The sequence below is a fragment of the Uloborus diversus genome, chromosome 9 (genome assembly GCF_026930045.1).
Source record: "Uloborus diversus isolate 005 chromosome 9, Udiv.v.3.1, whole genome shotgun sequence".
In the NCBI taxonomy this organism is placed as follows: Eukaryota; Metazoa; Arthropoda; class Arachnida; order Araneae; family Uloboridae; genus Uloborus; species Uloborus diversus.
In genome coordinates this window covers 42,045,239-42,071,268 of record NC_072739.1, presented here as the reverse complement: position 1 = coordinate 42,071,268, position 26,030 = coordinate 42,045,239, and the positions used below count along the sequence as shown (strand labels likewise).

Sequence of the window (26,030 nt, the reverse complement as noted above, 5' to 3'; positions counted from 1 at the left end):
TTCTTTTTTTTTTATTAATACCTGTAAAAAAAAAAAAAAAAAAAAAAAAAAAGATCAAAACTCTCTGCGTTATTTTTTCAAGTAATTAGCATTTAAGCCTGCAATTTCTCCATAAATGTAGATTTTTTTTAAATATAGTACAGTTTTAATTTGAATGATTGTCTTAAGTGACAAGTGCCTTTATATTGCGTATTGTGTTCTTTATTACATCAATAGTTTTGAGGGATCGTTACTGCTGCATTTTTCTTTGTGTTGAATAATGTTAATAATAGTGCTGGGGGGGGGGGGGCGAATAATATTTCAACTCCTGAATTTGCTAATTTTCTTTCACACAAAGTTAGCTCAAAACCCTTTAATTCTGAATTTATTATTCCTTATTGGAAGGCATTAAAAATATAACAGTGATAATGCACAGAAGACTAGGCATTCAACTCCTTGTTTCTATTAAGCCCACGCTGACATGCATCCTGTATGATTGTTTATTTAGAGGGGTAGGAGTTGTCCTTAAAATTCCTAAAGTTTTCATTATTTATTCGCTATTTACACAGGAAAATAATATTTAACCTAAAAATGGAACTTTTCATAATGATATGCCTATATTTTACAATAAAATAAACTTTGTAGACCATAAGAAATTTTCTCTAAAAAAAGAAATAAGTTTGCTGCTGCTTTTTTTTCTGGGGGGTCGGGGGGGATAGCATGCAGTTAACCAAAACACATTCTCAATAAAAAGCTGTTTGTTTCATTCATTCTCTTCTGCAAAAAAATTTTGCAAATAAAATAATAAAGAAAATAAAAAGTTGTGCTTTTGCAGAGAAGGAGTTTTAAGGTTAAGCATTATGTTGTGATGTTTTTGATTTTTCCCCTTTTAAAAATATGTGAACCAGGGACAGGAGGGGGGGGGTATTCCCTCCATCTCTCAAATTTTAGTTCAATAGCGGGGGGGGGGTGAAAGGTATCATAGCTAATTGAAATAAAATAAATACAATGTGTTGAGTTAGAACCCAAATATAAATACTTGTTCAAAAAATTTATTTTCACCAAATTTGAATTATTTGTCCCCAGGTGATAATGCCACTAAACACTCCACAACCGAATACCCCCCTAATCTTCTTCATTTTGGTCGAAATTTATCTCTTTTGACGGATACAGTTGATGCGAATATTGAATTTTCTTTGAATACTGCTTTCGAACTCCACAAAATCATAGCTGAACTTCAGATCATATATAATCAAAAGTATCAAAACACCCTGGAAAAGAGAAGACGTCAGAATGAGAGACAAGCACCTAGGGCCAAACTTCGAAATTTTAAAGCAGGTGATGTTATATATCTTAAATCGAAGGACAAGCTCAAGCCCTCGTATGGTGGTCCATATGTCATCCTAAAAATGTATTCGAATGTCGTTGCCTTAATTCAATTGATGGATAGGCCTGATGCACATAAATTCAAGGTCCATATAGATAGACTTCTTCTGGTGCCTCCTCGTGCCCCTCATCTAATTGCCCAGCCACATCAAAAATCTTCTTTTTACTCGAAACCTGCTGCTTTTCCGGGCTAAAATTTAAATTTATATAATGATAATAATGATGTTCCTGTCAATTTCAGACAACAGCCAGGTTCTTCATCTGTTCATTTGAGCCCACAGATTCAACACAGATATTTTCTTCGTCAGAGGAATTAAGATGTCCCGTGATGTCCGGTCTTGTTCTTTTCTGGCCTGCCACTGCTGTCCTGCTCCTTGCCTGGTGATGATGATGATGGTGTCTCCTGGTTGACGTCCTGGGATGTAGTTGATGTGTTCCTGTCGGCTCCTGGTTCCTGTCGTCTGGCTGATTGTGGATCTCTGCCTGATCACCAGTGATCCCGTCCTGTAGCCTGATGTCATCCTACCTCTGTGGTGGATTCCTGAATTGGTGCTGTGGTCAGTGTGGCACTAACACTACAATGATGCCCGTCCTCTTCTTCTGTCAATGAGTCTTAATAATCTCATCTAGCGATAAGTCTACTTCCAGCCTATCTGTAAGTTTTTTTTTCTTCTGTCATTTTGGAACTGTCTTCTTTCTGAATGCGGTGTGGACAACCTACAGGAATCGACTTCATCTACTGTGTTTGCTGTGTGACTGTGCTTCATCTGGACTGTCGTCTTTTGTAAATTTCTGCAATATTTCCTAGCTGTGGTAGAAAAAAAAATTTTTTTGGTTCCATTTTTTTTTTAAAATAAATTTGATATGTTAAAATTCTGTGGTCTAAAATTTGTGTCTTCTGTCTTATCATACCGAAATAAGTAATCTGCCACTTAGCTGCAAGACACAGTAAATAATTTTGTGTCATTATTCGTATATAAAATTCCTGATAATATCTGTTTTTGTGACTTAAAATTTTTTTTCCTTACCTTACGGGCAATATCATTTCTTTGTTTATATGTGGTATGTTTATTCATTTATATGTAAAAGTCAATGGCAAATTCTTTTCTTAAATATTTCATGTTTCATGCTGCATAAAAGTGAAATTTCTTTTGGTACCAATGCTCATGTCTTTTGTCCTTTTCATTTTAAGGGGCCTTTACGAAAAGTATTTGTATTTATTGAGATCATGTATGCAGATATGAATATTGTTTGTCTTTTGATATTATGGTATACAAAAATATCTTGGTCTTTATTCGATCCCCCTGGGTGCACCCAAATCAAAATTCGTTTATATTTTTCTGTGTGGTTATCTGAAAAATTTTATGTGGGGAAGTTTTTGATACATCTTTCTGAATTTTTATCAACATCTTTCTGTGGTTGGCCACCACCTTTTTGTATTGTATCTGAAATTTATATGAGTGGAAATTGTTCTGTGTGGTGAAACAGGTGCATTTTTATTTTATTTATTTTTTTTTTTTGAGTTGTAGTTGTGCAAAATTTAATGTGTTGGAATATTGTTTTTCATTTTTTATATAAAATGATGGAAGTTTTAATATATCTTTCTGTGTGGTTTTCAAAATTCCTCTGTGATGATGTGATGTGAAGTGAAAATTTTATTTAAGAAAAAAAAATGTGTTTGGTATTTAGCAGATGATGTTATACTGTATCCCATTCATCAAACATACATTTGTCTGTGCACTAAAATTTTTTGTTGCAGGCATGATTGTGAATGCATATCATGTTTCTTTTTTTTTTTTTACAGGAAATGAATGTATTTGTAATTGAAGTCCTCTGTTAAAATTTTTTTCTTTCTGTGTGATTAAGTGAAAATACAAATTTTGTTTTCTTTTCTATAGTGGCGTGTCAGGAACAGTTTTGTTTTGTCTAAAATACCATGATGTGTCTCCGTTAAAAAAAAAAAAAGGAAAAAGGTTCTCTCAGGTAAAAGTTTTGAATTTCTGTGAACATAGTGCATGCTATGACAAAGTATATGTATAAAAAAAGTTATGTTTTTTTTTGGCTGTTTTATTGACATGACTTTGAAATTTTGAACTGTTTTGGACTGTCATAATTTTGATGCAAATTTTTTTTTGAAATATTGGGCCCAGATGGTGTCATGCATGGTTCGGTAGAAGTTGGATTTCTGTGTGATGTTACTTGCCTTATTGACATTGTTGGCTTTGGAGATTTTGGCAGACAATGCCCCGCCACACATGTCTGGTACTGGGATAGAAAATTTTTTTTGTCAACCTTTTCGAAGGGGATGTGGTGATTTTGCATCACCACGGTTTGTTTTGTTTCGATTTTGTGGATTTCTGGCTGTGCGAAAATAGCTGTTCCGGATCTGTTTGCTTTCTCCCCGCGCCGTGCATTGAAATTGGTTCTTTTTGTGTAACTGCCGGGTGTCGCTCTTTGGCGGAGCGCCAATTGCTTCTTGTCTGTGACGTCATGCTTGCTTTCTCCCATTGAGAGCGTTCTGTTGTGTCGGTTATCCCCGGGATTTGTTTTTCTTTTCGAGATTGTTCTAGAAGCTTTAGTTCGTTAAAAACCGTTGAAGAAGTTTTCCGTAGCATCCTACGGGGTCTACAGAATCTGTGAGAATGGGGGACGCTATCGATGAAGCGAGGAGTCGACTTGTAGCTGGTGTGTGTGGAGGTCGATGAGCCGAAGGCGTGGGTGTATTGAATAGGGAATACAAATCGAGCGTACTAGTCTGTTTTGCAACTGAAGATGTTAATTTGGAAGTACCTTTCTGCCGGAATACCTCCAGCTAAGTATCAAGAATTTATACTCTTATTTTGGAGGGTTTTCGATACCGGAGTTAAAACTGTGGGAAATTTAGCCGTGGAATCGGCTTGATAAAAAAAATAATAACTGGAAGCTATGAACAAGTCAATAGGTTTTACCAAGGAATCTTTTGATCTTCTAACTTTTGCATTAGCAGTGGAAGTTTTTTTGTAATTACAGGATAAAAAAAAAGATATTGTGCTTGAGAAAGACCTTCAATAACTTCATGTAGTATCAGAAGTGAATTCAAGCTTATATTTTTCTCTAAATCTTTGGGAAACATTTTAGCGATGTGCTCTTTTCAATTGTCTGTTTTTGAAGTAAAGTCATGGTATGTTCTGTTTTTTTTTTTTTTTTTTTTTTTTTTTTTTTTTTTGAAGAATAAGCTATTTGAATTTGGTTCCTGTGTGAATGGGGCGAGAACATGATATGGAATATTAGTAAAGTAATGTTATATTTTCTGTGTGATATCGTAGGGATGTAGCTTATACCCTTTGCATGAATATAGTTCTGCCCTTGTTGTCGAAAATTGGAATTGAAGATTTAATGAAGTTAAAAATATACCTGTCTGAATGAAAAGTAACAATTTTCGTAATCCTAATTGTGAGACACGCCACTTCTATATGTGATTATTTGAGTTAAATTGAAATAAAAGAAGTTGTTTTTTCCAAAATTCTGACTCCTCATGTTGAGTTTGTGTACCATTGCTAATTCAAGTTTAATATGATAACTCCTTCAATAGGCGAAAATTCAAATGCGGAAAGTCAAATTTCTCATGTGGCTGTAAAACCTTCACCTTTTTGGGAAAACAATCCAAATCTATGGTTTCTTCGTTTAGAAGCTCAATTTGCTTTAGCTCATGTTACCGCGGACGAAACAAAATTCAATTATGTTGTGGCAGCTATAGACTCGGATATTTTAAGTTCTGTTAGTAATATAATTGTAAGACCACCAGATACCAATAGATATGACACCTTAAAAAAACGGTTAATTGACTTGCATTCGGAAAGTGAATTTTCAAAAATAAGAACTCTATTACAAGGATTAGAACTGGGGGGATCAGCGCCCGTCACAATTGCTTATGCGTATGCGCACTCTTGGTGGCGATTCAGTAGGCGAGCCTTTATTGAAATCCCTTTGGTTTGGAAGATTGCCTAGCGGTACACAATCAATATTGGCAGCTTTAAATGAGGATTTGACACAACTTACATCTATTGCTGATAAAATTCATGATTTAACGCCACAAGCATCAATTAGTGCCGCGCATGTGTCCTTGGCTCCACAGAATATTGCATTTCAAGTGCAAATTGTTTAGCTAACTCAACAAGTTCAACAGCCGACTTCCGTAGTTAATGATAGGATGACGTGAAGAGATAGTGAGCATAATAGATACCCTAGGAATCGTGAAAATTACCGCCGTCGTAGTAGCTCACGAAATCGGTCATACAAGGAGCCTGAAAATGGTATTTGCTTTTATCATGTGAATTTTGGTGATAAGGCTAGAAAGTGTAATTTTCCTTGTTCATTTCGCAATCAGGGAAACTTCTAGGGCGGTCACTTACTAGCCAAAATATCGATCGCCAAATAAATCGAATTTTGATGGCCGATTCTAAATCAAAACTTTCATTTTTAATTGATACTGGTGCAGATATTTCAGTCCTGCCCAAAGTTTATGCTCCAAACTCTGAACTACAACAGGATTTAACATTATACGCCGCCAACGGCACGAAAATCGCGACTTACGGAACTAAACGCATGGTACTCGATCTCAATTTACGACGCCAATTTACATGGTCCTTCGTTGTTGCTGATGTTAAACAACCTATTATCGGGGTAGATTTTCTAAAATATTTTAATTTGCTTGTCGATGCCAAATATCATAGAGTTATAGATGCTAATACGAAAATTACGTCAAATGGAAAAATTTCTATTCTTACTTCCCCTGAATCAAGTCTTTCAATACTTATTGGGAATGGTGCTTTTGACAAAATTCTTAATGATTACCCAGAACTCATAAACTCATCACAACCTGTAAATCCCTCAGATTCTCATAAAGTGTACCATTTTATCGAAACTAAAGGTCCGCCAGTATATTCAAAGCCAAGAAGACTAGCTCCTAATATTCTTAAAGCTGTTAAAAAAGAATTTGAGTATTTATTTTCCCAGGGCATAATTCGACCATCTAAAAGCCCTTGGGCAAGCCCCTTGCATGTTGTAAAAAAATCAAATGGCGAGTATCGTCCCTGTGGCGACTACCGTCGTCTTAATTCTATAACAGTACCAGATAGATATCCTATCCCTCATATTCAGGACTGTACTCAATCTTTGCACGGAAAAACAATTTTTTCTACTCTAGACTTAGCCAGGGCGTATCACCAGATCGCCATAAACCCTCCTAATATAAAAAAAATGCAGTTACTACACCTTTTGGTTTGTTCGAATACACCTGTATGCCCTTCGGGTTATGAAACTCAGGACAAACTTTTCAGAGATATATACACCAGGTTTTATCAAATATTGATTTTTGTATTCCATGCTTCTTCATCAGAGGATGAACACGTCAAACATTTGCATGAGGTATTGTCCCGCTTAAAACAGCACGGGTTAAAATTGAATCCTGATAAATGCAACCTTGGCAAGACTTCCGTAAAATTTCATGGTTGCCTCATAACTGCTGAAGGTGTGAAACCACTTCCAGATAAAGTTGAAATAATAAATAAATTTCCAAAACCTCAAACTATTTCAGAGTTAAGACGATTTCTAGCAATGCTCAATTTCTACAGGCGGTTCCTGCCTAAAGCTGCAGAAATCCAAGCTCCCCTTAATGAACTTCTGAAAGATTCCAAAAAAAAAGATAAACGTCCCGTACCTTGGACTGATAATTCTAATCTTGCTTTCGAAAAATGTAAATCTCAATTAATTGAAGCTACAACTTGGACTTATCACATTCCTGATTGTCCGCTGGCTCTTATAGTTGATGCGTCAGATTTCTCGGTAGGAGCTGCTTTGAATTCCTAGACACCTAAGGGTCCTAAACCCCTAACATTCTTTTCTCTTAAGTTGTCAAATGCTGAGAGGAAGTATAGCACTTACGATACAGAACTTCTTGCCATATATTCCGCGGTAAAGCATTTTCGACATTTACTCGAAGGCCAAATTTTTACCATATATACAGACCATCACCCCTTAAGTTTTGCCTTTTCAAAGAAATCTGACAATTTTACCCCTCGTCAGCTCAGACATCTAGACTTTATCGCACAATTTTCAATTGATATTCAGCACATCGCCGGGGACAAAAATGTGGTCGCCGACACATTATCCAGGATAAATAATATTTGCAGTTCCTTAGTGAAGACTTGGTTGAAATTGCCGATGCACAGAATACCGACCCAGAACTCCAAAAAATTCTTTTATCTAAAAATACATCTATCCGTCTTCAACCCATGAATTTAACCTCATCCCTGAAAATCTACTGCTGTCTGGCTACAGGACAGATACGACCATTTGTGCCAAAAGACCACCGCAGGAGAGTCTTCGATGTTCTACATAACCTTTCCCACCCTGGAGTTCGTGCCGCCAAAAAGTTAATCAAATCACGATTCGTATGGCCGAGTATGTCAAAGGACATTTCGGAATGGGCAAAAACATGTTTGCAGTGCCAGGATTCTAAAGTGATCAAACACACGCACAGCCCAATCCAACAGTTCCAGTTACCTCGCCAAAGGTTCGAACATGTTCACCTAGACACCGTTGGACCCCTTCCACCGTCTGATGGTTACCAGTACTTGCTCACATGTATCGACAGATATACAAGATGGCCTGAAGCCATCCCTATAGTCGACATGACCGCAGTGACTGTCGCAAATGCATTTCTTTTACATTGGATAGCCAGATTCGGAGTGCCCTCCATGGTGATAACCGATCAAGGCCGGCAGTTCCAGAGCAACCTGTTCTCCGTACTTAACAAGGTCCTGGGAGTTCAACAGACGCGCACATCACCGTACCACCCTTCTGGGAACGGGTTGGTTGAGCGCTTCCACAGAACCCTGAAGCAAGGACTCCGCTGCCATAAAGACAAATGAACTCGTACTCTACCACTGGTTCTATTAGGAATTCGAGCGACAGTAAAGGAAGTTTTGCAGTGCATTTGTGCAGAACTGGTTTATGGTGTTCCTCTTCGATTACCAGCAGGATACTTGGAAGAACCAACAATTAATATTGAGCCCCACTATTTCCTACAACAGTTTCGTCAATCCATGCAATCGTTAAAATCTACTCCTACTGCTTCCCACGACAAAAGATCAATATTCATTCACCCTTCTTTAAGTAAAGCCACCCACGTATTTGTCCGTGTTGACGGTGTTAAAAAATCTCTTCAACCTCCATATAATGGACCCTACCTGGTAATGCAACGTACAGACAAGACCTTCACCGTAAATATCAATGGTAAACCTTCCATAATAAACATCGACCGACTCAAGCCCGCCTTTCTGCTCAACCACGAACCAGACCGTCCACCTCCACATCCACCACCAGATCCAGCTCACCAGCCAGTTCAACCCTTCCAGCCACCTGAAGCACCTGTTACAATAACTCGTTCCGGACGACGAGTGAGATTTAACTCAAGATATTCGTAGCCCTCAGTGCCCTTGGCACTTGGGGGGGAGTACTGTGGTGGACCCAACAGTATAAACTTTAACTTTCTGTTAGAAATAAGAACCTTCACTTCCACCAAGAAATAAGAACCTTCACTTCCACCAAGAAATAAGAACTTTCACTTCTACCAAGAAATAAGAACTTCCACTTCCACTCAGCAATGCGGCAGATAAACAGCCGCCATTGATGTGTTAAGGCAGTTCCTCTCGCCGCGTGTTGATTTGCGTCGTGTCCTTGCGCTCGTGCAGAGTGGCTTGTTGAAAAGTTATGTTCATGTTTACCATTTAATTGTTTTTAACGTTTTTAGCATTACTAATTACTAATAAATAGTTTAATGTTCAACCAAGCATGTTCGTCATCTTTTGATATGGTATTCCCCACCTGGACAGTGCTCTACACGCAACCATCGAATTTATAAGTAAACGGACACCCAAAGAAACAAAGTGGCGACCGGTGGGGCACACCTAAAGTACTGCCAGACACCCTCTCCCCCCATCCCCCCGGTTTAGCATATTCACCTTCCATCATGGGTTTGCCCCATTCACTTTGTAAATATGTATATATGTAATTAAAAAAAAAAAAATTGAAAAATCATAAAAATTTCTCCGTGTGTAGGGTTTACTTTGAGCTTTTTCCGAACCACCTAATGGTTAGAGGCTGATTCAGATTACCATTCCCTTCCCATCCCACTCTCTTAAACCAGTGAATCTGGGTAAAGATGCGGAAGCATCACATGCTCAAACGTAAAATGATGACTCTCTCTCTGTTACGTTCGTGGCTATCGATCTTTCTATCCATTGTATAGGTATGTGAGTGTGGAGCCATTGGAAGTGTGAAAGCTGGTTTACTTAGTACGGTAGTTGTATCAGCATGAGTGCAGTATGGAAGAGTAATAGAATGATGTTACATTAAAGTGTCGTATTTTCGGCATACTTCTGAGTTGTAGGGTATTAAGTGGAATTTCTCCATGATGGATTTCTAGATGGTATATGATGTGGAACTTAGTCTAGTCAGCTTACTACTTGGAAAGTTGTACCCGCCGTTGTAAACAGGATTCGTATTAGGTAGCTAATGGAGGGTATAGTATAGTGCAATATTTAAACATTTTTCTTACTGTTTTTATTAGTGCAATACTTAGAATACCCAATGGCCCAGTTCATTCCTTATATTAACCTATTGTTTTTAATGCATTTTATATAACACTTTTTGCCTCAATAAAGGCTTTTGTCATTTTATACAATCGAATCTTTCTAACAACTTTTGTCACATTTACACTCACAATTTTACGTGAGTTTTCTTTCAATAATGCAACAGAAGGGAGGGCGCAATATTCGCAACATATGAGTTTTTTCCCTAATTTTTAGAGAGAAAGTTTTTTGAATTGAGCAATAAAGAAATGTAGATATTTTGAAAATATATTTGTCTCATTCAGCAGCTCTCAACCTGTGTAGAGTGGGGCGCGTCCACGTCCCCCTCGGGGATGCAATATCCGCAACTTATGAGTCTTCTCTCTAAAATTCAGAGGGAAAGTTCTTGAACTGGGTAAAAAAGAAAGAAACATATTCGGAAAATTTATTCCTCTCATCCTCCAGTTCTCAACCTGAGTGGAGTGGGGCGCAATATCCGCAACTTTCGAACTTTTTGGACTTACTTCAGCTGATGTATTTGGAATTCGGGAAGGGAAAACATCGATGAGTGTTGCATAAATTCTGTTTCGTGTGAATCGTAAGATATATAATAATTGCAAATATTATTTTATAAAGTCATCAATATCTTTTCAAGTTACTTTGTTGTTAGGGAACTATGCGTTACCTGGGAGCGCAAAATCTGCAATTTATGACTTTTCCTTCTTCATTTAGAGGGACTGTTATGGAATTTGGTATAAAAGAAAGAAAAATATCCGGAAACTTAATTTGTCTCATGTGCCGGTTTTTTACATGCCGGGAATCGGACACGTCCGCGCCTCTTAGGGGTGCAATACGTACAAAATTAGTGCGTTTCCCCGAAATTTAAGGGGAAGTTTTGGAAACGGGTGCATTGCACATCATCAAGGTTCAATTCCATCCCCACGGTGGTTGATTCAGTGAATTATATGTTCCATTTAATTATCTTCGGCTTGAGTAATTTACATCATCTGACTATAATTTCACCGCTTGCTTACCTTTTGGAACGCTATAGTGAAATGTTTTACTTTATTTACATATGCTTTTTCTGACGCCCATATTTCACGTCGCATTTTCTTAGTCTTAAACATAAGGAGTATATAATCTAAATGTTAAATGACTCCTGATTATATGTTAGTATTTTACGGTTAAACTCCTGTTATCATAACACTTTATGGGTAAGCTACTCAGACTCAGATCCTAATCGTTGCCTTCTCGAAAGCCACGCTCAGACCGGAACGAGTATTTCTATAGGATTTAAATATTTTCAGTAAAAGAATGAATACTTCTGGGAATGTTTTGGTAGGAGTTTCTGACCCTGACCACCGATAACAAAACCTGTATTAGTAGACACCATGTCTGTCAGCTCATGAATGGCAGGGCGTGTTTGTTGGTTCTGAAAGCGATGAGCTTCAGCTTTTGACATGAGAGGCAATAAAAGGAACCCAAGCCAAAGTAAATGGATTTTAAAACTGGACTATGTTATCTTTTTAATAGTATTTTTTACCCTATTTTAATACTATCTCGTTGCTTACTACTTAAAGATTAGCATAAATGCTCAAGTATTAGATGATGTTAAGATATTGAGTATTTACTTGCGGCTTTCGGCTGCATATTATATCAATAGGTATCAGGTAAACATCCTCCATAAAAGTTAAAGCTTTAATACGCGCTTCCATGTTTTCGCCACTTCATGGCGCCCTTGTCACGATCTCTCATTGGCGAGAAAGTTGAAGAATGTTCTAGAAATCGTCGCATTGTTCATGCTAGATATACGTGGACCAATGAGCATTGAGCACGTGTTATGAACTTGTGTTCTTAAGGTGAATCGCTGTTACATTCGTTGCTATCGATCTTTCTATCCATCTAAGTATGTGAGTGCGGAGCCTTTGGAACAGTGTGAAAGCTGATTAGTACGGTAGTTGTATCAGCGCGAGTGCAGAATGGAAGAGTAATAGAATGATGTTACATTGAAGTGTAGTATTTTCGGCATACTTCTGAGTTGTAGGGTATTAAGTGGATTTTCCCCATTATGGATTTCCAGATGGTACATGATGTGGACCTTAGTCTAGTCATTTTGCTTACTACTTGGAAAGTTGTACTCGCCGTTGTAAATAGGATTCGTATTAGGTAGCTAATGGAGGGTATAGTATTGTGCAATATTTAAACATCTTTCTTATTGTTTTTATTAGTGCAATACTTGGAATACCCAATGGCCCAGTTCATTCTTTATATTAACCTATTGTTTTTAATGTATTTTATATAACACTTTTTGCGTCAATAAAGGCTTTTGTTATTTTATACACTCGAATCTTTCTTACAACTTTTGTCACATTTACACACACAATTTTACGTGAGTTTTCTTACAATAATGCAACAGAGAGGTTATGGGCAACTTGTTTAAGTGTGTTGTCTTGTTAGAAATTATGATAAAGGTCAATTGTTGCTGAAACTATTTACATTCATGTGTGATGTTTTGTTTTTGGCCTCGGTTGTTTAGTCGATGTTTTCAATCGTGCAGATAAGCGATAGTTATCGTTGGGGGGGGGGGGGGGGGCTGTCAACAAATGAATCTTGATTTTTTTTTTTTTTTTGCCAAATGTTGGATTTTGAACTTGGAAAATTTTTGAAATTTTGTGGACTTAGTTTTAACATCTTTGAAAAATTTCTAAGGAAATTTTTGAAACTTAGAATTTTTTTGAACTTAGAATTTTTCGAACTTGGAGTTTTTTTTAAACGTGGACTTTAAAATTTTTTTTGGAAGTTTCGAATATTGATTCCGGGCTATGGACTGAGTACTTCAACTGAAATTACAAACTTGGAGATTCTTTAGAAGTTGGGGCTTTTGAATTCTTCGTTGGAGTTGCTTAGGATTTATGTCATCTTTGGACTTTGACTCAATCTTCTTGGTCTGCGTTCAGCAGTTTTTTTTTTTTTTTTTTTTTCGCTCCAAACAATAATTAGTGGACACAATGGCGATTCCAGTCACTAATATTGCCTTATTGCTTGAGGATAATTATGTTCAATGGAGTTCAGACATTAAATTTGTTTTACTCGACAAGAATGCATGGCACATAGTAATTGGTGAGGAAACTTTACCAGTCGTCAATGAGAAAACAGGAGTCATTGAAAGAGATGTAAAGGATTTCTTAGCTCGTCAACGAATAGCTTTGTCCCTGATCTATTTAAGTATAGAGCCTCGTTTGAGATCTATTATAGAAAATTGCTCTGATCCTCAGAAATCCTTTAAGAAATTACGTGAACATTATTTTCCTGACAATAGGTCAGTCCATATGAGCTTATTCACTGAGCTCACAAGTTGTAGAATGAAGCCAAATGAACCTGTTGACATGTTTGCCGCACGGTTATGCAACACTTGGGGAAGAATTAAGGCAATTGACCCCGATTTTTCTGAAAATTATTTATGTTTCCAACTGTTACGGTATCTTCCAGTTAAATTCGAGACAATTAGCAGGAGTATATTTGCCAAAAAGGAAGCTGAATTTAAATTTAAAGCAATTGTTTCTGAGCTAATCTGTGAGGAAAGTAGACTCAGGTTGAGAGAAATTGACCAGTTACACGATAGCCATATGTCATCGGTATCCGGCACCATACCACTGGTGTGGGCGATGCCCACACCAGTGGTACGTTTTAGATGTCAGAAACCTGGACATGTTGCCAAGAACTGCAGTGTAAATCTGAAAGGAGCTTCCAGAGGACGAGGTACCACCAGAGGTTTCCAGAGGAATCGTTCCGGGAGAAGAGGAGCTTGGAGGCGTTCCAGATCTCCTTCTGCTACTCGATGTGAGTATAGGGCATTTTACATTTCTGAAGCGAACTTTAACAATGTGAACACTAATTCCTCGCGTTTTGTTTTTGATACTGCCGCAAGTCACCATTTTTGTAATAACAAGGGCTTGTTCTCTACTTTTTCACCAGTTAATGATCGGAAAATGGCAGTTGCTGTTCAATCGCACACGTTCCCAATTGAAGGAGTGGGAGATATAATTGCAAATTTTGGGAGTCGAACCATTAAATTAATAAATATATTATATTCTCTAAATTTAAGACACAATCTTTTGTTTGGTCCAAAATTTGACCATGGGGGAGCTACTTTTCAAGGGGCTAAAGGTTTATCAAAATTTTTGATGAAGGAAAGTTTCTTTTCTAAGCTACTCTTAAAGATGGTGTATACTATGTAAATCGAGAAATATCTAGTCATTTACTTAAGAATGTTAAAATTGAAAATAACAATGTTGAAAGTATCGGCACTTGGCACAGGAGATTGGCTCATGTAAATATCGAGTACATTAAGCAAACCGGTGATTTACACAGTACTAAAGGCCTTCCTGTATTTAAAAATAAAAATCTCGATTGTGAAGAGTGTAAACTTAAGAGAGTATCCTTTAAACCAGTTGATAAAATTCGTTCAAATAAACCTTTAGAGTTACTACATTGTGATGTTTAGGGACCAAGTAACATACCGGGAAGAAAGGGGGAAAGATATTTTCTTTCAGTCATTGATGATGTTTCGCGACGTAGTTCTCTGTATCCTATTGCGGAAAAGAAATCAAGTTCCTGAAATTCTAAAGAACCACATTAATAGGGCAGAGAGGTTTATGGAATTAAAAGTCAAAGCTGTGAGAACAGACAATAGGGGTGAATTTGTGAATGACAACCTTAATAGTTTCTTTAAAAAGTTGGGCATCAAACATGAACTGACAAACAAATGAATGGGGTTGCTGAAGTGTTCAACCGCACGGTTGTAAATGGCGCTCAGGTACTTCTGGTTGAAAGTGGAATGGATCAAAGCTTTTGGCCTACCGCCGTGCTCCATTTTGTGTACACGTGGAACAGAGTTTGTCATAGTGGACAAAAGAAAACTCCTTTTGAGCTTTACGGGGGAACTATTCCATCAGTCAGACATTAAAAACCATATGGTGTTGTTTCTTATGTAGGAATTCCCAAACAGAAAAGAAAGAAGTTAGATTCAAAGGCCCGTAAGGGTATTTTAATAGGTTATGCTTTACACACAAAGGGATATCGTATATGGCTGCCTGATGAATATAGAGTAATAGAAACCATAAACGTAAATTTTAATGAAAAGCAGTTTTTCAAGGATGAGTTTTCCAATTCACGCATTGGAGCTGTGATGGGCAATTTTGAGTTTTCCCCAAGTCAGATTTTTGTAGATGAGGAAGAGGTACCCCACCAACAAAGCAATTTGTACTTTGTGCAACCCCAAAACAAAGTACAAATGACGAAAACCCTATCCTAGAAACTGAACAACTTGCTCAAAGTAGTATACCATCGGGGGAAAGTGACGACACATCAAGTGATGATAGCTCAATATAATTTAAGAGATGCTAAATTTATTCGAAAAGTTTAAAAAAAGAATGATGGATCACGAAATGACATATATTTTTTTGAGGAAAACAGTTCAAAAAGACTAAGGTCTCAGCGGGTTAAAAGATATTGTATTAAACATGATATTAGATATAAACCAGATTTATTTAATTTTTCTGGAAAGCATCTGTATGAGGGTGTGGTTGGTCAACCAGGAGATTCCGAAACTTCAGAATGTTCTGATACGTGGCTAGACCCTGACATTGTAATTCCTCGTACTTATAAACAAGTTATCAAGTCGAACCAAAAGGGGGAATGGGAGAAAGCAATGCAAGACGAAATAATGGTTATGAAAGTTAGACAAGGGATTTGGTGGTTTTGCCAGATGATGCACAGCTTGTAGGTTGCCGCTGGGTATATAATGCTAAGAAAAATGAAAAAAGGTGAAATTGTACGTCTAAAGGCTAGGTTGGTCACTCAGGGACTTAAACAAATTAAAGGCCAGTCTTATGATGAGACATTTAGCCCAGTAGTGTCAATTTCAGTATTATACGTTTATTCTTTTCATTGTTGGTAGTTAACTTAAAATGGCAGAATATACAAAGTGATGTAAAAAGTGCTTATTTATATGCACCCATTCCATTAAAGAAAATGTACATATGACACAGCCACCAGGTTTTCAGGAAAAAGATAAAGAGCATTTGGTATGTAAACTAAACAGAGCTATTTATGGTCTTCATCAAAGTGGAAGACAATGGTTTTTTGAAATTGAAAATGTTTTAATATCATTAGGTTTTTCTAAATTACAATGGTGTAACTGTGTATGTTTTTGAATCAAATGTTGTATTATTGGTTTATGTTGATGATATTGTATTATTTGGAAAAAGTAATGTTCTCATACAAAAAGTTCTATCACTACTTAAAAACCATTTTGACTTAAAAATTTTGGGAAACACTAGAAAATTATTAGGAATAGAATTTGAAAACAAAAATGATTGCTTAGTAATGCATCAAAAGAATTATATTCAGGAAATATGTAATAAATTTAAGGAATATAAATACCTTATTTTATCCTTACCTATAGGCAAAGGCGTAATATATTCAAAATCTGACTGTCCCAGTAATGATAAAGATATAAAAGTTATGGAAAGTATCCCGTATAGAAACTTGTTGGGTTGCTTATCTTTCTTAGCTAATAGAACAAGACCTGACATAAGTTATGCTGTAAATATATGTAGTCAATTCCAAAATAACCCAGATTTTTCTCACTGGGAAGGGCTACTTAAACTTTTAGGATATGTTGCATACACCAAAGATTTACAATTAAAACTAAAGTGCAATAAATTTCAGCTAATTGCTTCCTCTGATGCAGATTTTGCTACTAATCGAGATGATAGGACATCAACAGGGGGACAATTAATACTACTTGATGAATTGCCTATAGCTTGGCGTGCTTTTAAAGAGAAGAGCGTTAGCCTGTCAGCTATGGAAGCAGAATTTGTCGCAATGACGGAAGCCGCCAGAGAACTGAGAATGCAACAGACTAGAGAAGTAACAGGAAAAGAGAGTTGGTCATTGTAAGCTTCTCCCATTAGAGATCATGAGAGAAGGCGGAATCCTTCTACGCGGCGAAGGCGGCCCTCAAACAAAGAGATAAAAGCCCCTCATTAGAGTGAAAAGGAGGATACAACCTTAAAGTATAGAAAAGAAATTAGAATGCATTTTTCACTTTCAAAAGGTGGGGATTAGCTTCTAGAATAGAATCAGGTTGCGGTCAAAAGTGATGAATACGTTGACAGGTTTCTTCCAGCGGCTAATTTGATTTTTTAAATGGAGCGGTTGGCAACTATGGAGTGATCCGAATCAATCGCATGTTTGCTGCGACGTGAGAGTTAGCCGTTTAAAGTTGTTTTTTTCTCTTTCAAAATTGAAATGATGTCTAATGGCAAAAAATCATCCGGTGCATTTAATTGTAAAAGAAAATTACGACATTTAAAAGAAGATGAAAGACAGTCAAAAGCTTTGCAGAAGTTTTTTTCAGTTTCGGCTGTCTCCAATAAATTGGATGAAGCAATCGTATCTCAAATCGAAAATGATGATGAATCTACATTGGCTACGTTAAGACAGTCGACAAGTGAAGATATCAGTAAAGTTGTAAAAGGATTCAATTTACATCATTAAATAGTATAAATAAATTGAAATTATGAATTATTTTAATTAGATTAGTAATAATTGTGAATTATGTATTAATTTATTCTACAAATAGTACACATTGCTTATTTCAGAAAAGTATTGTATCGTGACCAGGATTTTCAAACTAAAAATCAGGACATCTCACTGACAGGACAGGGGAGACGATATCGTTTCTTTTCATGAAATCACGGCAACTGTTCTTAGCTAATAAATGAGAAATAATTGATCAGTCTTTACTTTTAAAAGCAATATAACTATCAAATTTTCATCGTCTCACGAAAATTTAACGCATTCCTTGAAGGGTCCCATAGGTTAAATATGTGTGTGTGGTTTTATTCCAGCTGAAAAAAAAAACTAAAACTCCCACTAGAACACTGCATCAGCATAGGAACAGATGAGTGTTTAGTCATGCTTTCAGAAGTTTGAGGTGCTGCCAGCGAGGTACAGAAGGAAGCTACAAATGCCGTCAAGACACCCTGCTACAGTCACAAATTGAACAATTCCATTTCACGAAGTTCCAAAGTACCGGCTATCCGAGATGCCGTTGCAGTCATAAAGGAGATAGTCTCACTTTTTAAGGCTCATCCAAAGCGGAAAGACTGTCCTCTTGAGCACCTTGGGATGTGCCCTTACTTCTTTGTGTGAGACTAGATGGATCGAGAGACACGAAGCCGTGCTTCAGTTCTCTGTCGACCTCCCAAAGATTGTTGAAACTTATGAAAAAATTTCTGAATGGCAGGATCCGAGCACAGCTGCCAAGGCTGCCACATTAGTGACAGCTGTATGCACCGTAAGATTTATCGTGTCTCTCTTATGCCAAAGTGACATACTGTCATTGACACACTCTGAGTAAGTTCCAGCAAACAAAAGCCCTTGATCTTCATAAGAGGGCTGTACAAGTGCGAAACACCAGAAATATTTTAGAGAGACGAAGAGATGATTTGAGCACAAGTTCTAACAGAATCTGGCAGCTGGCACAAAACTTAGCCGATCAACTCGAGGTTGAGCTAAGCATTCCTCGGATCCCATCCCGTAAGGGACGGCAAATATATCGTGCCAATTATGAAACAAATTCAGTGGAAGAATATTTTAGGGCAGCTATCTATGCACCCATACTAGACTACGTTCTGACAGATCTGCGGGAATGGTTCTCGGATAAGACATTAGAAACGTTTCAGTTGTTTGTTTTTATGCCAGAAAATATTGTTAAGATCAATCCAGAAGATGATGATGAAATTGTAGCTTCACTTCTCACTCGTTTCGAACTTTTCCTGGATGTTGACAAAAGCACTGCCGCATTTTTGCTGAAAGACGAAATGTTATTGTGGAAAGAAAAATGGACTCAAGAAATGGAAAAGAAAACGCAACGACTCTGAACATACTGCCTAGCTGTGGTGCATTTCCTATCATTTACGAATTTTTCAAGATCCTAGCAACTCTTCCAGTAACAAATGCATCAACAGAAAGATCATTTTCATCACTGCGACGCCTCAAGACGTATTTAAGGTCAACAATGACTGAAAATCGTCTTGTTGGTCTTGCACTTCTGCATATTCATAGGAACATCCCTATTGATATCGATAAGATAATCACAAGATTTGCAAAAAGCGGTAGTAAAAAAATTAGAATTCAGAATATAAAACCCAGCAGCATCTCTAAGGGGAGAAGGGAAGGGCCGCTCCAGATGTCACCCAAAATGTATTTAAAAGTTTATGAAAAATCGAAATATTTTCTTTCTGAATTTTCCCCCAATATTTTAAATTATGTAGAATCTATCAAAGCGAATAGCATCATTTGCGCTGGGTTACACTCTTCAGAGATTTCACAGCCAAGTAGATTTTAGAGTTAATGAAATATATCAGCACTTCGATTACGAAACGTTTCCCATATTTAAAATTTCATTTACTGTATGAAATGTTTTATTTTCCAAAAAAAAAAAAAAGGTAGGCTCATCAAACAACTGCTCTGAAATTTACTTTCTAGCAATTCCTTTTGTTAAATTTCTTACCCGTTTAGACAAAATAACCAAATACGCGTGGCATTCAATTGCTGTCAGATTGTTTAAATACTTGATTTGTGTGTGTGTTATTCGGTTTTGTAATTTTTACAGTCTTTTGGAACATTTAGAATTATTAGGCATTTTAATAGATATTTAAGCATTCATGTGTAGCAAGCTTTTTCTTTCGTTTAATGCAATAAAAGGAAGAGGAAAAGCAAAGAATTTTTTTCAGTAAAAACCAAAATTCAAACCCAATGTAAGATTAGTTTGAAAACAATACTTTTTAAAAACATGCAAATATGCACAAATATTTTTTCTAACTTAGGAAAAGTTGATACCCCTTTGAATAGGAATAGGGAAGTATTCGATTTTCTAATTTTATTTTTATTTGATAGAGTAACATACATGAACCTCATCTGCGAAAAAATTTTTACGATACGAGTAATACTTTTTTTTTAAATAATTTTTTAAAGTTCACGCGCGAGTGACGTCATTTGCTTGTAAGTACTTTGACTGACGTCACTGCCGCGCTGCGAGGCGGCGGGATTGGCTAGGACAAAGAAGTGCTTGGCGATCTTTGGGGGAAGGCGCGGGGAAAACAAGAGCCTTCTAACAGCAGCGCGCATAAAAGGCTAGTGAAAATCCTTTGCTGTCTGTAGGGTTTAATGCATTCTGCGATTGTTTTTAATTTGATTTTCTTTGTCATGGCTAGTAGAATCAATTACAAGTATTGCTTCGTTCCTGGATGCGTATCTACATCTAAAAAAACTCCTCACAAGCGATTTGTTATTGTTCCGTCCTAGCAGGATCTTCGAAAGAAGTGTTTTCAAGTGTGTTTATTAATTAAAATTTGAAAATGAAAATTTGCACTTCATTTTAATTAAAAACTATGTCAAGTGAGAAATACAGTTTGAAATATATGTTCACAACTGTTCATAAATAAATGTTTAATAAGCATATGAGATATTTTTAAAAAATGCAAGTAAACAAAGGAATTTAAACCCTGCACTATAAACTTAAATAGAAAGTAATAGATGCATTACTATTTCCATTTTAATAACAATGCAAAAACTATTAATACTTTCTTTTTAACATTCAAACTATCTTCAAATTTTAACTATTACAAATTGATAATTTAAAAATACATTTTCAGTTTATCACCAGAAGCGTTTCTATATATACAAGACCTTTCTCACCTGCAAAAAGGTACTTATTTTATGAAATGAACACCATTTTCAAATTTATTATTTTTATCAAAAGAGCAAAAAAATATATTTTTCCTTTTTTTGCTAAGTTGCACAAAAACTCAAGGATAATTAACATGTATTAGTGGATTTAAAACAATTTTCCACAAAAAAAAAGCAGATCAACTTTTATTGCCAACAAAGCGAAAAATTTTCATGCAAAAACTGCTCTAAAACTTAGTACTGGAATCACTTGCAGTAGGGTTGTTACAAAATGCGCGCCTCATTAAAAGCCGCCAAGTAAGAACTGGAATAGCGCTCTTACATTGTAATTTATATATTCAGATAAAAAAACCATCGACACACAAATGGAAATGATCAATCTTGAGAAGGGAAACTAATGCGAATAATATGAACTGCAAACATAGACGGATATGTACGTACAATTTTAAAGAATAACAATGGTGAAACTTTGTTGTCTCACTCCCCGTACTTCTAGGACATTAAATCTCTCGTCCTTTCGAAAAAAGTCAAACACCATGAATGACTTTACTTGAGGAAGGTTATTGGATTGACCTTTCGTGAATCCTAGCCCCATGATGGAAAAAATGCTGGTTAAATGCTTTAAAAAGGCTGAAAAAGACAGTGCTATTCACCTCTTGGTAGGCGCAACATGGCATGGAAATGGAGCTCTGATCGGTACAGGGAAATGACGTCAGCTGCTGACGTTTTAGGCCACACCTCTTTTTTGCGCATCGCTCTTTAAAAAATTCATAAAAAATCAATAGTTGGTTTTAAAAATCCGGCCATGGTGAATTTTTGTGTTTTGTAAGCCTGTCAACATTGTGCAATAGTTAAAATTGGAATATTTGATAGGTTGATACTTCCCTATTGCCCTTTCTCAAGGGCGGATCCAGAAATTTCTAAGGAAAGGATTGATTTTAATTACTAACCCTTTACTATGTATTCTGGCTTACAACACAGAGGCCGAGGTAGCCTGATCGGTAAGGCGTTGGACTCGTTACTACTGGAGAGTCCTGGGTACGATGCCAGACGGTTGAAGATCCTCCGTGTTCGTTAATGGTAACTGGGGCATGTTAAATACGTTCGTGGTCACAAAGTCCTCTAAGTTCCCATTCCAAATCAATACCTCAGGGGGAACTGGATCAGGGGTTGCTCGGTTCTTGGTCTGGATCAAAAAAACAGAGCTGTCTTCAGGGTCCCATCCAACCAGCAAAACCATGTATGTGGGACCCTGGAGTATGAAGTGAAGAGAGTGTTAGAAAATGTCCGAACCTCTCTCCTTTCTTTCATCACCGAAGATTGGCCAAAACTGAGTTTTTGAAACTTCAATTGAGGAAAATGTTCTAGAGAGTTTCGGACCCAAACCTTTCCCCAAACGCCACAAAAGAAATCCTACAATTATTGTGTTTTTAGGATTTTAATTTTGACAAGTTTCCAAGGGAAAGCCCTCTAACCTCTCTTTTCCCAGTATCACCGAAGATTGTCTGAAATTGCATTCGCGGAACTTTTACAAAAAATTACACCTGAACCCCATCTCGTTCCTTAATATTACATGGAGTAGTAAACAATTGTGATTTTAAGACTTTAGCTTTCAAAAATATACCCTGAGGTAGGCCATCGAACCTCTCCTCTTTCTAATACCACCAAAGGTAGTCTTGAATTGCAATCCTCTTCGAACTTCAACTTCCTGAAGGGAGTTCTAAACCTTATACATTCCCCTTACATCATTAAAGATGGAATGCAATCATGTTTTTAGTCTAAAACTGCGATTTCTGAACTAAAATGTAGAATTATCTCCGGTGAAGAATCTCTCAAAGAAGGGGCAATCGTCCTCATCCCCTTCCCTCTGTATCTGCATTTACCCTTTCTATTTTTGTAATCGTTACTAAGCCTATGGTAAAACAATTGTTCACATCAAAAATGTGTTATACACATTAATTTACTTTTATTGCAATAAATTTCAGTACATTCTTCAAGATTTTCTCCACTTCGAAATGACCACTTATTATTTAATACCCTTTCAACTTTTGTTAGTACGATTAAAGAATATTCTCACCATTTTTTAGGTCGTCCAATGTGATTTTTTTTTTTAACTTCCGCAAGGCCATTGGAAAAAAAAGTCGACTTTGAAAATTATAGCTATTTTGTGTACTTACGACACTTTTTTTTTTGCTGGGGAAGGGGTACATTACAAATTCCTATCCCGGGCATCACCTGTGCTAGGAACGCCACCATAAAACCATTACATTTTGTTTGTTTTTTTTAACTATTTTTTTGTTTCTTATATGTACCAGTGCATTTTTATTTCCTATTTTTCTTTCAAAATGGATAAATAACTGTTTAAAAGTAAAGACAATGTGGACAAAATACTAAAATGTGATTTTTTTCATTTCTGAACTTATGGGGGGGGGGCGAAATTGGAAAAAAATTGCCCCCCCCCCCTGAGCAGAATCCTGGATCCACGCATGAGTGAAGAATGTATGTGATTGACGGTATGACTTACTTTCAAGCTCTTACTAACATTCCAGAAACCTTTGGTGAACTAGCAGAGATTGTCTTGAGCCAGTTTCCAAAATTCAGCAGGATAGATTCTGTTATGGAATACTTACCTAGATTTATCTATTATAAACATTGAAACACAAAGAAGGGATTGTGGAGATACTTTTTTATAAGAGGACCTAAAACCAAGATTCTATAGAATTGGAAAAAAATTCCTTGCCAATGGCAAAAATAAGGAACAACTGGTCAAACTGCTACATAGTGAATTGGGCTCAAAACAAATATGCCCACTACTTACATGGGAGAAATCTTTACTTATCACACAGTGATAAGTTCACTTGGTTCACTAGCGAAGACGGATCGACCATCAAACCTACTACACAAGAGAACATGAGCTCTTCACAAGAAGAAGCGGGGGGTACTAAAATAATATGACACCATGTCCAAGCTTTAGTCTTGTCAAGACTCACCCATCAGAGTTAGATCCCTGGACACAGATGTTTTTATGTTGCTAATAAGATATGCCAGCAATATTGAAAACATAGCTTTCTTTAATACAGGAACTGAGAACCAATGAAGGGTCCTTAATGTCACCGCAATTTCTCATAATTTAGGTGTAGAAATGAGCTATGCCATATGGAATGTGCACTCCCTGCCTGGATTCAACACCACCAGTTCCTTTGTTTGTCATGAAAAGTTATCGGTGAAATCTAAATTGGAGACGTTTTCAAAGTTTGTACCTACATAAGTAGGAGTCATACTATAAAGTTTGCTGCTAATTGAGTTTTTTTTTTTTAATTCCTTTTTTTCATTTTTAAACCTTAAATACATATTGAATAAGTTTATAAAAAATTTGGTAATTAATGTACAATTACGTAGTTGAAAATCAAATCAACAAAAAATAAAGGTTCTATTTGTTGTGTTTTTTTTTTTTTTTTTTAACGAAATATGCTGTTATTTATAAAGGGCAAACAACTGAATTCTTAATGTGGTAAGTAATATCAAAAAAAAAAAAAAAAAACATAAGTCATAAATTCCCACGGGGGGGGGGGGGGGGGAACATATTGGTGGACACATGGTCCATTATACATTTTCAGTGTATGTAAGTGATTTATTAGCTTTTTAAAAGCTGTGCATCGTATGGGACACCCCTATATATATCAATACAACATTAAATCAACTTTTTTTTCCCTTTATGGACAGTATACATGCACGCATAAAAATATTTTGCCAGTCGTGTAAAATGATTGCAAATTGATAGGATGCATTAATTTATATGTAATCAATAGTTGAAATGTAAATTAACTTACTCTATTTTGTTTGCATTCTAGGTTTTCCTTCTGTTTATCTAATTTAAAAAGGTCACCACAATTTTTCTAAAGGTTGAGAAGTGTTTAACTGCTGCAGCGCACTGCTTTAAGTAATATCACGACAATTTAAAGTGTTTGGGGTATATATGTCTTAAGGTAAATGTTTAATATACAGCGAAGCCTTGTTGATACATTTATCTTTTTTATGTTTTTTATATCAATTATATGTTTTTAAAATTTGTCCCTAACACAGTCTAATACATATTAACATATACCAACTATATGTTTCTTCATTTGTATGCTTTTTCATTCAGCCCCTTCAAAAACGAAAAACGGGTGCTTCAATGTATATCAAAAAATTGTGTTTTTAATGGGAAGTTGGCATATATGCTTCATGATATTTCTTATTAATTAATAAATAAATCATTATATCCTCTAATATTAACCAACTTATATGGACATTATCATGACAAAAACAACAAAAAGCAAGAAACAATAAGAGAAAAGTTTGTGAACACGCATGGAGCTTTCGACTTCTTTATATCAGTAACCAGTTCCCACTGTAACTTAATAATCTACAGAAGAAATTGCAGAAAAACAATTTATTAAAATAATACATGTTATAATATTCAACATTTTAATTGAAAATATTTGTATAAACATAAAATTTTAATTTACAAAACATTTAAATTTACAGAAAAAATCCTTTGGTTAAATATGATGAAAAATAATAAAGTTCAGGTATATTTCGATATTAGATGAAATTGAAGGTAAGAGCTTGGATATATAATCACTTTCATGTAAGGGAATGAAGGGTAAAGTGAAATAGTTAACAAAACTTACCTTTTCCAAAATGAATAAATTGGAAGTCGGTTTCAAAAAATAACAGTATATAAAGAAAGGACAATGTATTTTAGTATAGAACTTGCATTGAAATCATATTTTTCAGTTTCTAGCAGTAAATTTGTACTTTCAAAAAAAGAAAAAAGTGGACGAATTCTATTTTTTTTTATGGGGCAAAGTGAAAAATAAAATATTTTTTTAATGAAATATTTTCTGAATGATTATTAAAAATATTTTTGACTAAATTAATGAGTAAATAAAACACTGAATGAACACATGAATAGATAAAACAATAATTGAATATATTAATAAATTAACACAAAGAAAAAAAGAGTGAATAAAACAGTGAATGCATAAGAATAAAAGTGAGTGAATAAATAAATTAAGCGAATTGCTAAATGAAGGAATAAATTAATAAAAACAATACATAGCAGATTTAATAAAGGATTGAAGTAAACGAAATGAATTATTTCACTTTGCCTCCCATGCACTTGACTAATTAAAACATTTAAATTAAATAAGCTTCATATTATACCAAATATTAGAAGGTCCAGGTTAATATGTAAAATATTAATTTTAAGAGATTAGTATTTTATAACAAAAGTAATTTTTACTTTCA

The 26,030-nt window shown here is 35.8% G+C and overlaps 1 protein-coding gene across 1 annotated transcript; it reads left to right on the top strand.

Moving 5' to 3' along the window:
- The first annotated feature begins 4,535 nt into the window (after window positions 1-4,535).
- LOC129229859 (uncharacterized) lies at window positions 4,536-5,509 on the top strand. The gene is given in 2 exon segments (XM_054864235.1): window positions 4,536-5,247; window positions 5,249-5,509. Coding segments are annotated over 2 exon segments (591 nt in total). The 5' UTR covers window positions 4,536-4,917.
- The last annotated feature ends 20,521 nt before the right edge of the window (window positions 5,510-26,030 follow it).